This window comes from Terrapene carolina, unplaced genomic scaffold (assembly GCF_002925995.2).
Source record: "Terrapene carolina triunguis isolate 2854851 unplaced genomic scaffold, T_m_triunguis-2.0 Scaffold231, whole genome shotgun sequence".
Lineage (NCBI taxonomy): Eukaryota > Metazoa > Chordata > Testudines > Emydidae > Terrapene > Terrapene triunguis.
Window position 1 is genome coordinate 15,762,431 of NW_020664582.1, and position 14,200 is coordinate 15,776,630.

Here is a 14,200-nt window from a genome sequence, read left to right on the forward strand (position 1 = left end):
TCTGCAGATGCTGCAGCCTCAGCAGGTGGAGGGGGCGGGGACTGCGCCCTTTGCGGATGCTCCACCCCAGCGCGCCCAAGGCAGCGTCCAGGCCCCTGCAGCAGCAGCAGAAGGGGAGGCGGCGCTGGCGGCGCCTGCGCACTGAGGCTGGGCGGGTCACGTGAGGGAGGGGCCCGGCTCCCTCAGCCGCAGGGCGGGCAGGCGGGAGGCCGAGCTGAGGGCGGAGCCGCCGGCGCCCCGACCCCCTGGGCGAACATGGCCGGTAGCTAGCGGGTCCGGGGCGCTGCGGAGGGAGCCGGGCCGGTGAGGAGCAGCCTCTCCCCCGCGGCTCCTTACGCTCTTCCCCCCCCCTTTCTCTCCCGCAGGGGCTGCGGCCGGGACCTGCTCCCCGGGGCGCTGGGGAGACTCCCCGCTCCGGGCGGGCGCCGGGAGAGCCGAGGCCATGGACGAGCAGAGCGTGGAGGTGAGGGGATGGGCAGCAGCCACCTGCTGGGGCGGGGCGGGCCCGGCTCCCCTCGCTGCTGGGCACTGGCGGGAGGCCGCCTGCGCCCGAGCTGGGGGGGAGGGGTGCCAGGACGCCTGGGTTCGCCCCGGCTCCCTGTGCGGCCCTGGTCCCTTGTGCGGCAGGTCGAGGTGAGCAGCGCTCGGCTGCCAGGTCTCGCTGGTTGCAACGGTGCTGGCCACCTGGGCTGGCTGCACAGGAAAGTTGGGCCTCGCCCACCCGCTAGGATGGTCTGGGCATCAGTCTTGGGGAAGGGAGAACAGGTGGCTGATGTTTGGGCTTCCAGAAAGCCTCCAACGGAGCCCCTTGCTAGAGAATAAGGAAACTAGGGCCTGGCCTCTACCCAAAAACTTAAGTTGTCCGAGCTATGGCGCTCAAGGGGTGTGAATCGTCCTCTCATTTCACGCCCCTGAGAGGTGAAGTGAGGCTGATATAAGCTGCAGTGTCAACACCGCTAGCTCCACGGAAGAATGTTTTCATTGACCTAGCTACAGTCTCTTGAGCAGATGGATTTGCTACAGCAACAGAAAAAAAACTCTTCTGTCTGTAGCAAGTGTCTACACTACAGCAGTGTAACTGCAGCTGTGTCACCATCGTGCTTGTAATGTAGACGTACCAGGAGTAGTTGTGGGGTGAGAGATCAAACAGTGCTGTAAGGTATTGCCCGAGAGGCAGAAAACAAAGTATAGGTGTAAGTGGGTGTTTTTCAGCATGTCACAAGGCAATGGCTGGGTGCCACAAGGTTCTGTACTGAGACTTGGGGTTTAACATATGCATTAATGATCTGAAAAAGGGAGTGAGCAGTGAAAGCGACAAAAAATGCAGGTGACACAAAATTATTTAGGTTAGTCTAGGTTAGAGAAGATTTGAAGAACTTCAGAGACACATAACAAAGCTAGGAATGGAGAGCATGATGCCTGATTAACCTTAGTTTTGACACGTGAAAGGTAAAATGCACATTGGACGGAGTAATTGGAATTCATCAGACACTCTGCTGCTGTATTAGTTGTAACCACACAAGAAAAAAGTCCAAAAACCATTGTGGACAGTTTTCGTGAAAAAACATCAGCTCAGTGTGTAGTAATAGGAAACAAACAATATTATGGTATAGGAAATACAGAAAATATTATTATGCCGCTTGTATAAATAAATAAAACGTTGCCCTCATCTGAAATACTGTATTCAGTTATGGTCACCTTTTCTCAAAAATTATAGCAACAATAAGATTTCAGAGGTAGGAGACAAGTGTTTTGAGGTATGGAAAGGTTTATGTAAGGAGAGAATGAGAAGATTGAGATTGTTTAGTTTAGATAGGAGATATAAGGGCTTATGTACACTGGGAAATTGACCATCATAGCTCTAGCAGATTAACTATTCAGCTACAGTTACTCTGGAATAAGTGATTTTTGAGCTGTCCTCTGGATTCTTTCCAATTTGTCCACCTCCTTCCTAAATTGTGGTGCCCAGAATTGGACACGGTACTCCAGTTGGGGCCTCAGCAGTTCTGAGTAGAGCCGGGACAATTACCTCCCATGTCTTACATACAACACTCTTGTTAATACACCCCAGAATCATATTGGCAATTCATATTCAGTTGAATGTTGATACATTGGAGATGGTTCAGTGAAAAGCCACAAGAATGATTAAAGGATTGAAAAACATGCCTTACAGCGATAGACTTAAGGAGCTTTCTAACTTAATAAAGGGAAGGTTAAAGGGTGAGATCACAGTCTATAAGTACCTACATGGGGAACAAATATTTGATAATGTGCTAATTGGTCCAGCAAGCTATTATAACAAGATCCAATGACAGTAAGTAGTTAGGCAACTTCAGACTGGAAATAAGGTGTACATTTTTAACAATTAGGGTAATTGGATGTTTCTCTAAAAAATATGCTCTAGTTGAAATAGGAATTATTGTGGAGAAGTTCTATGGCTTGTGCTATCAGGAGGTCAGACTCAGTGATCACATTGGCCCTCCTGGCTTTAGAATCTGGTTCTGTATGTGTAGAGTGCTTGTTCATTCAGGCTATTCAGTGTCATACGCATACAAGTGGGAATAGTGTCTTTTGGCTATAGACATATACAGATGGAAAAAAATAAAGTGATAAAACAAAGTGAGCTAACAGCATGTTCATGGAAAAGGAGAAAATGGGAAAGTGTGATCCATGGTTGTTTGTCTTGGGACATGCCACCATCATGATTCAAGTCCAACATGTCATCCATAGCCTTGCAGAGTAGGACTTATTGTTATTAAATCTGATGCTTTGACTGCTGAACATCTAACAAGCTTCAAGTGTATATCTTACCACTGGTGTGAATCTTAACTTTTTGCAGAGCATTGCTGAGGTGTTCCGATGTTTTATTTGTATGGAAAAGTTGCGTGATGCACGTCTGTGTCCACATTGCTCCAAGCTATGTTGTTTCAGTTGCATTCGGGTAAGTTCACATTTTATTTTCTAATTTCTATGTATACATAGATTATTAACTAAAGAGCTACAGGGCAAACTTACTTGTCCTTGTTGGAGCACTGAGAGTTTCCTTTCCTTACTCTGTGCTCCTTGTTTCTCCCTATAAAAGTTATGACTTGTACCATGACCAACCCTTTTGGATCACTCAACACCGCTTAATTGACTGGAAGAGTCACTTTTGAGCAACAAGCATACAACAGTCCCTTCCTCTAACATCTCATAAGGGGCCTTTTCAGTGGTGCTTGCCTGGGAAATGAGACCTAGACCTGCAGTACAGAGTTCTGCTAGGCCATAATACCTTTGTCATTTGTGAGGCCCTGTCCATACTAAAACAGGCTTCAATCATGGCTGCTGAATTGTTTGCCTGGCACCATGTTCAGAAACCATGCTAGAAGCCTGTTGAGTGGGTAGTTGGGTAGTCTTGGGCATGGTTTTGCCTGCCACAAAATTATGAGCACTGAAGTACCAAGCCAATCGCTACTGTTGTATTTGACAATAACACTTACAGCATGGTTTTGAGTGTAGGACCTATGACTTGTGAAGGTGGAAAATTTTGAGATCTTGGGTAGCGTTTATGGATCTGGCAAATAGAAAAACCATCCTTTGACTTGTAACTTGTGCACATGATTATAGATCAAGATATTAAGGACTCTAACCAGGCATTAAGGATGCTAGTTGGGTTACTGTTGCCCTCTGGAAGTGGTTCTTAACTTTTTTGGGCTCAGGACCCATTTGTAAACCTTGATGGGCTGTCATGACCTTGAGATATGCCCTCAGACCTAATTCTCCTCCTCCCAGTGGTCTGTCCTTGGTGAGGGGGAGCTTAGAGTTCAGATTCCAGATACTTTGGCCAGGTGTGAACAGCTGGGCAACCCATCCCCCACTGGCAACTTGGGGGAAGGGTGGTAAGATGAGACACCCACCCAAAAAAACAGTCCCCCCCACATGGTGCATGGGGCACAGAGGATAAAGCAGGGATTTGGGGTCCTGGAGGTAAAGGGGGAGCCTAGGGGTGTAACGAGGAAGAACATGGGGGTGGAGGGGTCTGAGGGAGGTACAGCAAGCCAACACCTCCTTAGAAAACACACACACCCCACACATGGCCCGTGGGAGGCAGAGAGTAAAGAGGATTTGGGGTCCTTGGGATAAAGTGGGTGGGCTGAGGGAAGGAGTTGGTGGGCAGAAAAGGCTAGGAGTACAGTGAGGGAAGATCTGGGGGGCTAGGGGCTAGGATGGTCAGTATGATGGGGAGGAGTCATTCAGCTGTGGGGGAAGGATACATTGGGAGGCCCATTCTGGAAGGGATGGGGGGCAGGATGGGGTATGGAAAATGGGGTGTCACCTGGCAGTGGGACAGGGGATTATCTTGGAGGGGGGAAAGTATCCACGGGAGACTGTGACACCAACTGTACCCTCCCAGCTCCTGTCCTAGGGGCCCAGCTGGGCTCAGCTTCCCATTCTGGGCATTGTGACCTGGCGCATGGGGTTACAGTGCCCCTCATTCAAATTCGGCCCATCCATCCCTCTGTCATCATGTCAGAGGGGCGGGGTGGGCCAAATCTGCTACACTGTTCAACACATCACAACATCCAGAGCAGAGAGAGCTGAGTTCAGCCAACCCCATGACCCTTTGACACTTTCTGGTGACGCAATTTTGGGTCATAGCCCCTGGGCTGAGAAACTTTGCTCTGGCAGATAGGAGTTTTTAATCCGAGACTTTAGAAATAGTAGTTTGAATAAGTTAAGCAGTTTTATCACTAAAGTTTGAATTTGCAGGTTATATTAAGGTGATCCAGTTCTTACCAGGCCTATATGTGCCTTTTTAATGAAATTTATCTTCCCGACCCTGCCATTCAATGCCTACTGGATTGCTAGTCAATAAATCAATTAATTGTAATATCTCCTGAAGGAAAGCTATATGACTAGCTAAGTAGCAGAATATGTGGTTCTTTGAAAACTAGACTGGAGAGGCAGAGTGAAACACCTGCAATATCTTTGCTTTTTACTAGAATATGCCCCTCAGTGTATAACTATGGGACTATGTGATAGATTCTGTGCCTTCTGGTGGTATGCCAGACATCTCAAAACTCCCTTTACTGTAACAGTAGAACTGTTGTTAAATCAACTCTCCTCACCCCAAAAAAAGCCCCTTCTGTTTCTTGTGGGGGTTAAAATAGTTGTATGTTAAACTGAGATTGCTTGTATTGGCTAAATCCCATGAATTTAAAATCATGAGTGTAAATAAGGGAAAAATACAGGAGGCTTGGCACAGGAAAAATGACTTATAGTATAAGAGAGACAAAAGTGAAACCAGTGTGTGTGAATGTTCCATATCTTTAACTCTCTTGTGTGTCTCAAAATGTGCCTATCCTCTTTTTCTATAGCGTTGGCTGACTGAACAAAGAGCTCAGTGCCCTCACTGTCGGTAAGATATTTTTAATAAATTAAAAATACACTATAACTCTGTAGTCAGCTTTCTTGTGGTTATTAGGTGTGTGGAGTTTCTTCTTCTTTTTTTTTTTTTTTTTTTTGGTCTCGGTAAGTATACCATGTGTATCACAAGCTTCTCTTTTGAAGGTTGTTCTTAATGTGATATGAAGCGTTATCTAAACTGGCAAAGTAATTATTTTTAAATCTTTTTTTAGTATGGCCAGGAGTGACCTATGTAAAATTTTGGTGATCCACACCATGTTATTCCATCCATTTAAGGGATATAACCACATCTAGCCAGAAGAAGTGGACAGGACTCCTTTCAGAACTATTCAGTGTCACTCCTTGAATGGCCAGCACAGGGACCAAACAACGCTTCTAGCTTTTAGACTGACTGAAATTTACCCTCTTTCTATAGATCTATGAGACAGACATTTCCAGGAATAAACATGTTGCAGCGTGCCCAAAGAGGCAAGCGGCATGCACATTCTTAACATTTGTGTCCCATAAGTACAGAGCTTGAAAAAATCCACTTCCTAATGGCAAGTAAGACACTTTTTCTTGTGAGGTAGGTTAGCAACCAGTTTCTTCAGAATGTAAGCTCTTTATATTAAAAGCAAACAAACCAAAAACCTTGAAGTTCTAAGCCTGATGGGTTTTGAAGATAACCTTTCAAATGTGAACTTATGCATTGTAGACAGACAGCTTTATTGTGTCTGCTATTACTCATATGTTTTCTAGCAGAACAGTGGAATTGACAAAGCCAATCCATTTCATTGGTGTTCTTTAGAACCTTGAAATCCTGAAACTGAGTTCTTGAATCTGGGGCTTTTTTGCCTTCCTCTGCAGCATGGGGCCTGGGTCACTTGCAGGTTTAAACTAGTGTAAATGGTGAATTCTCTGTAACTTGAAGTCTTTAAACCATGATTTGAGGACTTCAGTAACTCAGCCAGAGGCTAGGGGTCTATTTCAGGAGTGAGTGAGGTTTTGTGGCCTGCAACATGAAGGTCAGACTAGATGATCACGATGGTCCCTTCCAACCTTACAGTCTATGAATCTAACTTTAGCATTTTGTTTATTTTATTTATTTATTTTGCAGAGCCCCACTCCAGCTACGGGAACTTGTAAACTGTCGTTGGGCAGAAGAGGTTACGCAGCAGCTTGACACACTTCAGCTATGCAATCTCACTAAGCATGAAGAAAATGAAAAAGACAAGTATGTAGTATAGACTCTTCTAAAATTTGAGGATTTTGTAGTTTGTCTCAAAAACAGCAGACATTTAATTCCACTCTCTTAAAATTAGAGAATGGATTGTAATTCCTAAGTACTGAAAACTGAAATGTGCCAGCATGTAATAGAAGCAGTCAGTAAGTATGCTTCCTTTTATGCTGTCCAACTGAAAGGTGGTAAGAGTTTGGCAGTTGATTATTTTATTTATTTATTTATTTCTAGAAATGGTACCAGTTTCTGTAAGTAGCACTAAAAGCTAAGTCTTTACAGGTCTTTCTGTTTTTATTACCTTGAAAGTTACAGTTAGATTAGCCTGGCCTAACATACTTTGAGTGAAGGGCTTGGGAAGATTGAAGAGGGTTCCTCTTTCATATGGCTCGTAGCCATTCACAGTGACCATATGGACACCAGATGATGAAAGCAAAGAGGGCATTTTAGAGATTCCTCTGATAATGCATTCAGAAACCTAAAGGGACTCCTGGGTGTGCTAGTGCATAAGCCTAGACGAGTCTTTACGTATTTATTTCCCCTATGACATTTGGTCTAAGGCATGCATGGTCTAAAATCCCTCCATGTAGGATTTGCAGTGATGTGGAGAACTAAGATTTATTGGTCATATATTGTGCAATTTAAGTGTCACTTGTAAATGCCATTTCTCCTTGGATTTCATATAGTGGAGAAAACTATGTGAACCAGCTTCTTAAATCTTCTGATACGGGCATTCTCTGATACTTGGATAGCATGAAGAATACAGTGTTAATATCACAGCAAAAAGGCATCCCCCTTTGGAGAACTGCAATTTGCAATATTCCATAATATTGCTGATTTTTGCGGTTTATTTTATTGCTAATCATTATAGCACATGAATAGATAAAGGTGCTGGAGTAAAGCTCATTGGGACAGTATTGAGAGTTCCTGCAAAGAATGGGCAGAATACAGCAGGAAATAAGGGAGGATGTACAAAGATGGGAAAGGGGATAGGGGAAAAAAGGAAGGGTAGGAATAGCAATTTGGTTTTTTCCTCCCAAAGTGAGAATATTTTCCACTGAGCAGTGGTGAATAAGGCAATAAAATAATTCATAATTATAACAAAGTATAGTAGTTCTTCAAGTCTGTGTCCGTGTGGATCCCATTCAAGATGCATGTGTGCCTCATGTGTATCTTGAGGGCAGTCCACACTGAGAAACTGTCTTTAAGAACCACAGTTACTATAAGGTAAGTAACTGTTCTGAACTGCATAAAGGCACTATTCCATCCTTGGTCTTTGTGCAGACTTCTCATTTACATCATTCAGAGATCTGCTGTGATGATGCTTTATAAGCCTGCTCACAGACTATGAAGAATCTGGGATACTGTAGTGACAAAACAATATTTAAAACCACTGCCATTGGTTCAGAAATCAGCCGTTTTCATGAACAAAGGTACAGAAAAAGAAAAAAATTGAGCTGATGAAAACGATAGCACTAGTTGAAGCCACAATTAAAGACCAATATAAAGCAACCCTTCAGATGTCACATTTCCTAGTTTAACTATCTGATGGTCAAATGTATGCAAACTAAGACATTGAAATATTGAATTTCTGTGTATTTAATTTGTTGTTGCATTCTGTATAAGTAGTCCTTTTTCTTTAATTATTCGTTCTAGTTTCTCTATACGCTTCCAGGAAAAATAGGTTGACAAAAAGTCATCAAAGAATTCATCTGAATGTATATATCTTGCACAGAGTCCTGGAGACAGTATTATAAGTGACTAGTTTCACCCTTACTGCAGAAGAAGGCTGGGACTTCTTATGATACATGAATCAGCTTTCTATATTCAGTGGCCATATATAGGCAAGAAGTATTATACCGTTTTTTGAGAGTCCCTGAACCGTGTGTGCTGTCATCTGGGTCCGGTACTGATAGAAACTTTACAGTAAAGCCAGGCCACCATGGCCCTCTTAAGTCTTGAAAGGAACATACTTGAGTAACTTGATTTCCCTTTATCTTGGACCCAGATTGCTAAGCGGAGCTGAGAAACCTGTGTTTAAAGAAACTCGTCATTTGCCATTTGCTTTGAGAGAGTAGTCTTGTTACATATGAACCTTCTTCTAGTTAAAATATTGATGCCTCATTTTGGCACTTAGATGCCACATTGATCCACACCTCAGAATACTTTAGGTTTACAAAACCTTTCTGAGTTACTAGATTGTTGGCATTTCAATCATTTGAAATTTTTAGCTTCTAGAGTCAGTGAATTCAAAGCCTGGTTCATTAGTATACCATGCAGCTAAGATGGTGCTTAAAACCAGTTTCCAGAGTGCACTTTCTCACCTCCAGGAGAAACTTCCTGGGAAGATATTATATGTGAGATGAAGTAAAACAATGGCATGCTTTGCGATGCAAGAAGAATACATCTAATTAATTTTGCTATTGGGAAACCATTTTTAACGCCTAGATTTTGAGCTTTGCTCTCAAAATCATGTCAACAAAACAAATAAGCTTCTGAACCTTTTGCAGACTCCCCACACCACTATGTAATTTCCCATCACTGTTTTTTTTTTTTTTTTTTAAGGTGTGAAAACCATCATGAAAAACTCAGTGTATTCTGCTGGACATGTAAGAAATGTATCTGTCACCAGTGTGCTCTCTGGGGAGGAATGGTGAGTAGAAGGCTTGTAGCATGTTATGTCCACGTGGAGCATAGGAAATTATCTTAGTAGTGCCTGAATTGTATTACAGAAGCAATGCCAATGGCATGAAATTGTTAGTATTGTTTTCAAATTACCTTTAAAATACTCTAGTTACAGTATGTGGACAAATGAGTCTTATGAATTTTGACTTAGATAATGTTTCCTATTACAAGTTCAAGCTTCTTCTGGAAAGATGCTAGAATTACCATCCTGAGTATGAATTTAGTAACCAAGACTATTGTAGATAAACTGAAAGTGACAATGAATTCCTAGCACAAAAAATAAATGTTTCACATAATCATGTAACACAAATTACATTTGTGTTGCACATACTCAGCAATAATCTTCAGTAGTTGAAAGCTAGTCTTAAATTCAAAAGAAACAACCATCTTTTTTTTTTTGAAACACTGTCTGTAGGCATCTGCTCACTCTTTTCCAACCTGAGTGGAAACTAGAACACACTTTCCCTCATTTATCTTTTACACAATGTGGCCAACTGTAAGAACTACCTTAGACTTCACTGTTAAGTGTTATAAATCCGAACGACTGAGGAGGCACTCTCCAGTCATGTTTGGCCCAAAAGTGAAACTCGTTAACAAAACCTTTTTTTTTTTTTTTTAAAAACAAAACAGAGAGGTATTTTTGTGACACTTTCAAATGTTCTGTTTTTACAATTCAGCTTATTTTTATTGTAGGAAAAAGTACCTGTGTTGTAAAATCCATCAAGTAATTGATTGTCTGTTTTAGGAAAAAGGGAGAACAAGATACAAAGGCTTCAGATTATGAATAATCTGTTAAACACTTCACGTTTTTAAAAAGCACTGCAGCCCTGTGAAAGCCCACAAGAACCTGAAATTGAAATAGTTAGATTCCAGTTCTGTCCACACTGGCTTTATCTCTAGTTGACCTAAATACTGTTTTTAAAAAAAGGGGAGGAGGGAATAGCATAAGTCATAGGAAAAAAAACTGTATTTTTAATTTCTTAATACTATTTTTATAACATTGTCAGAAATAAAACAAACAAGCAATCTTTTAAGCCTGATATCCCTTTACCCCATATTCAAAAGGAGGAGATCCCCTGCTGGCACTCAAAGCTTTATAAGCCCCTCAGATCTCCAACTATTTAATACTGTACCAGTTAAATCATCCCAAGTGAGACAGACACACCTCATACTTGGGAATGTAAGTGGTTGAGTGTCACTAATTCAGTTTTTTGCTAGCGTGTTAGCTCAAAATACGTATACCTCTTTCCCCCTAATTTAATTAGCCCAAGTGTTGCACAGTAAATACTGAGGCTCATTTTGGATGAGTGTTCAGTTTCCAAATAGCTCTCCACAGGAAGCATTTCTGGTGCAGAAGCCAGACCCAAGACTTGTTACTAAGGGAAGTGAAAGACACCGACTTCCTACAGACAATCTGCTCTGGATCTTTCCCACATTGAATGGTACCATAGAAGGGGGAAAAACTCTTAATTTAACAGGGGTGGAGTATAGCTAAAATATGATGTTCTGTTGATCCTTTCTTTTAATAGCATGGAGGACATACTTTTAAGCCACTAGCTGAAATTTATGAGCAACATGTCACAAAAGTGAATGAGGAGGTAGCAAAACTTCGGAGGAGACTCATGGAGTTGATCAGTCTAGTGCAAGAAGTGGTAAGAAAATGTTCCAAGAAAATGTTTCCACCCTCTTATAACTGTATAATGTATTGATATATTCAGGTTATCTGTAGCATAAGAGAAGTAGGAGGTGGTATAGTTAAAGCAGTACAGTTCCCATAGCATGAGTGCAGTCATATGAGTATAAGGGTGCCTTGGAATGAGCTATACTGGTATATGGCGCCTTTTATACCAATATAACTCAGCCCATGCTAAAGATTGTACCAGTAAAAAGGCGCACCCACACACCTGTAACTGGTATAGTGTTACATGTACAAAAAGTACCAGGCCTTAGTGGTGTAAGCTGAAGATCTGAAATTCTATTGGGGTGATTCAACCCCTCAGTTCTGGGGGAGATTTTACGGATCTCTGTGCAGTCTAGTGTGCAAACCTTTTGAATAAGATATAAAAGAAAGTAAAATAGGGCTCCGTTTGCTCCGCATGGACATATACTATCTCCTTTGCACTACTGTAAGAGAAGGAGTTTGCCTGTTGCTCTTGGTCATAATTTTCTCTCTTTGTTGTGCTGTGTGCGTACTGGCTAGTTAGCAACCCTTCATCCCAGAGATGTCTGAAATTTTTTGGTGCTGTGGTATGTGTATATGGTCGAGATGATTCAAGGATGAAAGGCACTATGTAAAGTAAACTGTGTGCGCATTCATTTTCCCTTTTCTGCTTATGGATGCTATACCCAAGAAAGTACTTGTTCTATGTAGTACCCTGTGCAGAAAAAGAAACAAGTAGTTCCAAGAGAGTGTTTAATTTGTCATAGCAAGTCTCTTACATGTTTGTCTATGATGAGAAAAATACATTTTTTTTAGTTTAACCTTCAATCAACCACCAGAGGGCAACTGCATTCTCTGCTGTTTCACTTCCAGTTATGCTGTGCATCTGTAGCTTTTACAAAGTTTCAAAAATGGCTTACTATATACCTTAAGAACTCAGTTTTGGATGTGTACAATATTCTTCGTTTTGATAGTCAGTTAATTTTTCTAGGCTATCCAAAGAGAGAAAACACTTTTGGCATGTCTTTAATTAGGAATTCTAAATGTATTTCACTAATTGCATAGTAGCAAAACTAAGGGGGAAGAGAATTATAGGCAAAAGTGAAATCCTCTTCTGACCTTTAAGTTGCTGATAAGTTTACATAGAGGCCTGTTTTCCCAAACAGTTAAAACATAAACTATTTTTGTTCTACATAAAATATATTTTCCCCCTCCTCTGTATTTCCAAATCCTTGTCAAGGGAAAAGCATTCCATTGAAATGGACAGGGTATGATGAGAGGCAGAGATATGGACAAAAACAGATTATTCCTTTTTGTACGTTACCTCTGAACTGTCCTTTAGGAGAGGAATGTAGAGGCAGTGCGCAGCGCAAAGGATGAACGAGTTCGGGAAATTAGGAATGCAGTGGAGATGATGATTGCCCGATTAGACACTCAATTGAAGAACAAGCTTATAACACTAATGGGTAGGTATTCATCTTATCTGATGTAAGTGGAAGTAGCAGACTAAAGTTAAATCTTCTGGCAAGTTTTTTTTTCTAGAAACATAAAACTGCATACAGCAGTTTCCTGGCTTCAAGTTGAAGACAGAAGACTTCTAAATATAGCAGTGTTGTTAGTTAATTGCGTGGTTACTATGATGTAATGCATTTTGTTAGATGTAACTATGTTTTGATTTCATGAAGCTACTGTATGGTAACTCAGATTACATGTACCACTTCGCTACAATTAATGATTGTACAACACTTCGAAGATGTAAAGTGCCAAGTACTATTTCCTGATTGCTGTAATTTGTCACCTCTGATATCTACTATCCAAACCTAACTTTTAAAAATATTATTTCTGTATGGAATATTTCTGCTGAGTAGCATTTCAGATTGGTAAATAAATAAATAAATATTGTCTAGTAGTGAGAGCAGGGTATCAGGGAGGAATCGGAACTTCTAGGTTTTGTTCCTGACTCTCACTGACTTTGGTCCAGCCATTTAACCTCTCCCTCTATTTAGCCTTTTTACAAATGGGAAGTAGGTAGCGTATACCCAGGGGAACTGATGCTTGTATAACACTTATTAAAAAAACATGAGATACGTGTATATAAGACTCCACTTATGTGCAAAGCAATTTACAGTGCAGTCTTTGGGTTTCCCTCTGTAAATAATGTCGTTGGGTTTTTTTTAAATAAAACTGTATTTTAAATGAAATATTTTGTCCCAGATTGGAAACATCTCTACACTTGACTCTTAGGTTCATTCTTGGAGACAGCATGGTTCAATGGCTAGAACATTGGACTGGAAATCAGGAGACCTGGATTATATTCCCTACTCTGCCACTGACTGTGTGTGACTTTTTGCAAATCACTTTGCCTCAGCTTCTCCGTTCATACTTGCATTCCATTGTTAACCGCTGTGTAAGAGCTAAATATTATAATTATCCTAAATTGGAATATCAGTCTCTTTGGAAACAGGGGAGATGAGAACACTTTTTTTTTTTTTTTTAAGGATTTAGTCATGCAATATACAAAACTAAATCTGTAGACTGGAAACTCATGGAGATAAGGACTGTTTCTAAGCCCCACAATAATACAAACCATAAATCATAATAAACTATGCTGAAAACTTACTCTTGACATTTGAAATTTTGTTCAGAGGAAAATGTAAAATCAGAACTTTATATACTGGAAAAGGATATAGAACGTATTAAATACATCTTTTCAAAGCTACCATATTTTTTTATATTGCATAGAGACTAAATCATGATAACAAGTGTAATACCCTATCTAGATTTTTAACAGAATCACTTAGTTTTTAGCAAAAAAATCCTCTTAAATTCTTCTAATTAAACTATTTCTAAGTTAAAATCTGCAGTGAGTGCACTTAACCATATCATACTGAATACTGCAATCAACTGCAAAATTTGTTTGTAGTTCAGTGTTTGAAGGTCAGTCATTAAACTATTTACGAATTCCCTCTTTATTTGGTTAACACAGAATAACACTTTGCACTTATATAGCACCTTTTCTTCAGTGACCTCCGATTCCTTTACAAGAATTAATGTGTGATTTGAGAAAAAGCAAATCCAGTGATAGACTCAGAATAAGAGTTGATTTTTCTTTCTTCTTTGTCTTGTCACAGCCTTAATGGTAGTTGTAATACAGAAACACTATATTTAAACATCAATGTTTAATTATTTTTTCCTTAAAAGGTTTAAGGCCTACAAAAGTCATTTTTAAATTA

At 40.8% G+C, this 14,200-nt stretch overlaps 1 protein-coding gene across 1 annotated transcript in view; it reads left to right on the forward strand.

Annotated features, from left to right (window-relative positions):
* The first annotated feature begins 218 nt into the window (after positions 1-218).
* Positions 219-14,200, forward strand: part of TRIM37 (tripartite motif containing 37) — a 48,633-nt gene continuing 34,651 nt past the window's right edge. The window contains exons 1-7 of the mRNA XM_024211247.2: positions 219-463; positions 2,840-2,941; positions 5,358-5,398; positions 6,503-6,619; positions 9,188-9,275; positions 10,837-10,959; positions 12,310-12,433. Of these exons, the coding sequence (XP_024067015.1) occupies positions 443-463; positions 2,840-2,941; positions 5,358-5,398; positions 6,503-6,619; positions 9,188-9,275; positions 10,837-10,959; positions 12,310-12,433 (616 nt within the window). The 5' untranslated portion in view covers positions 219-442. The remainder of the gene's footprint in view (positions 464-2,839; positions 2,942-5,357; positions 5,399-6,502; positions 6,620-9,187; positions 9,276-10,836; positions 10,960-12,309; positions 12,434-14,200) is intronic.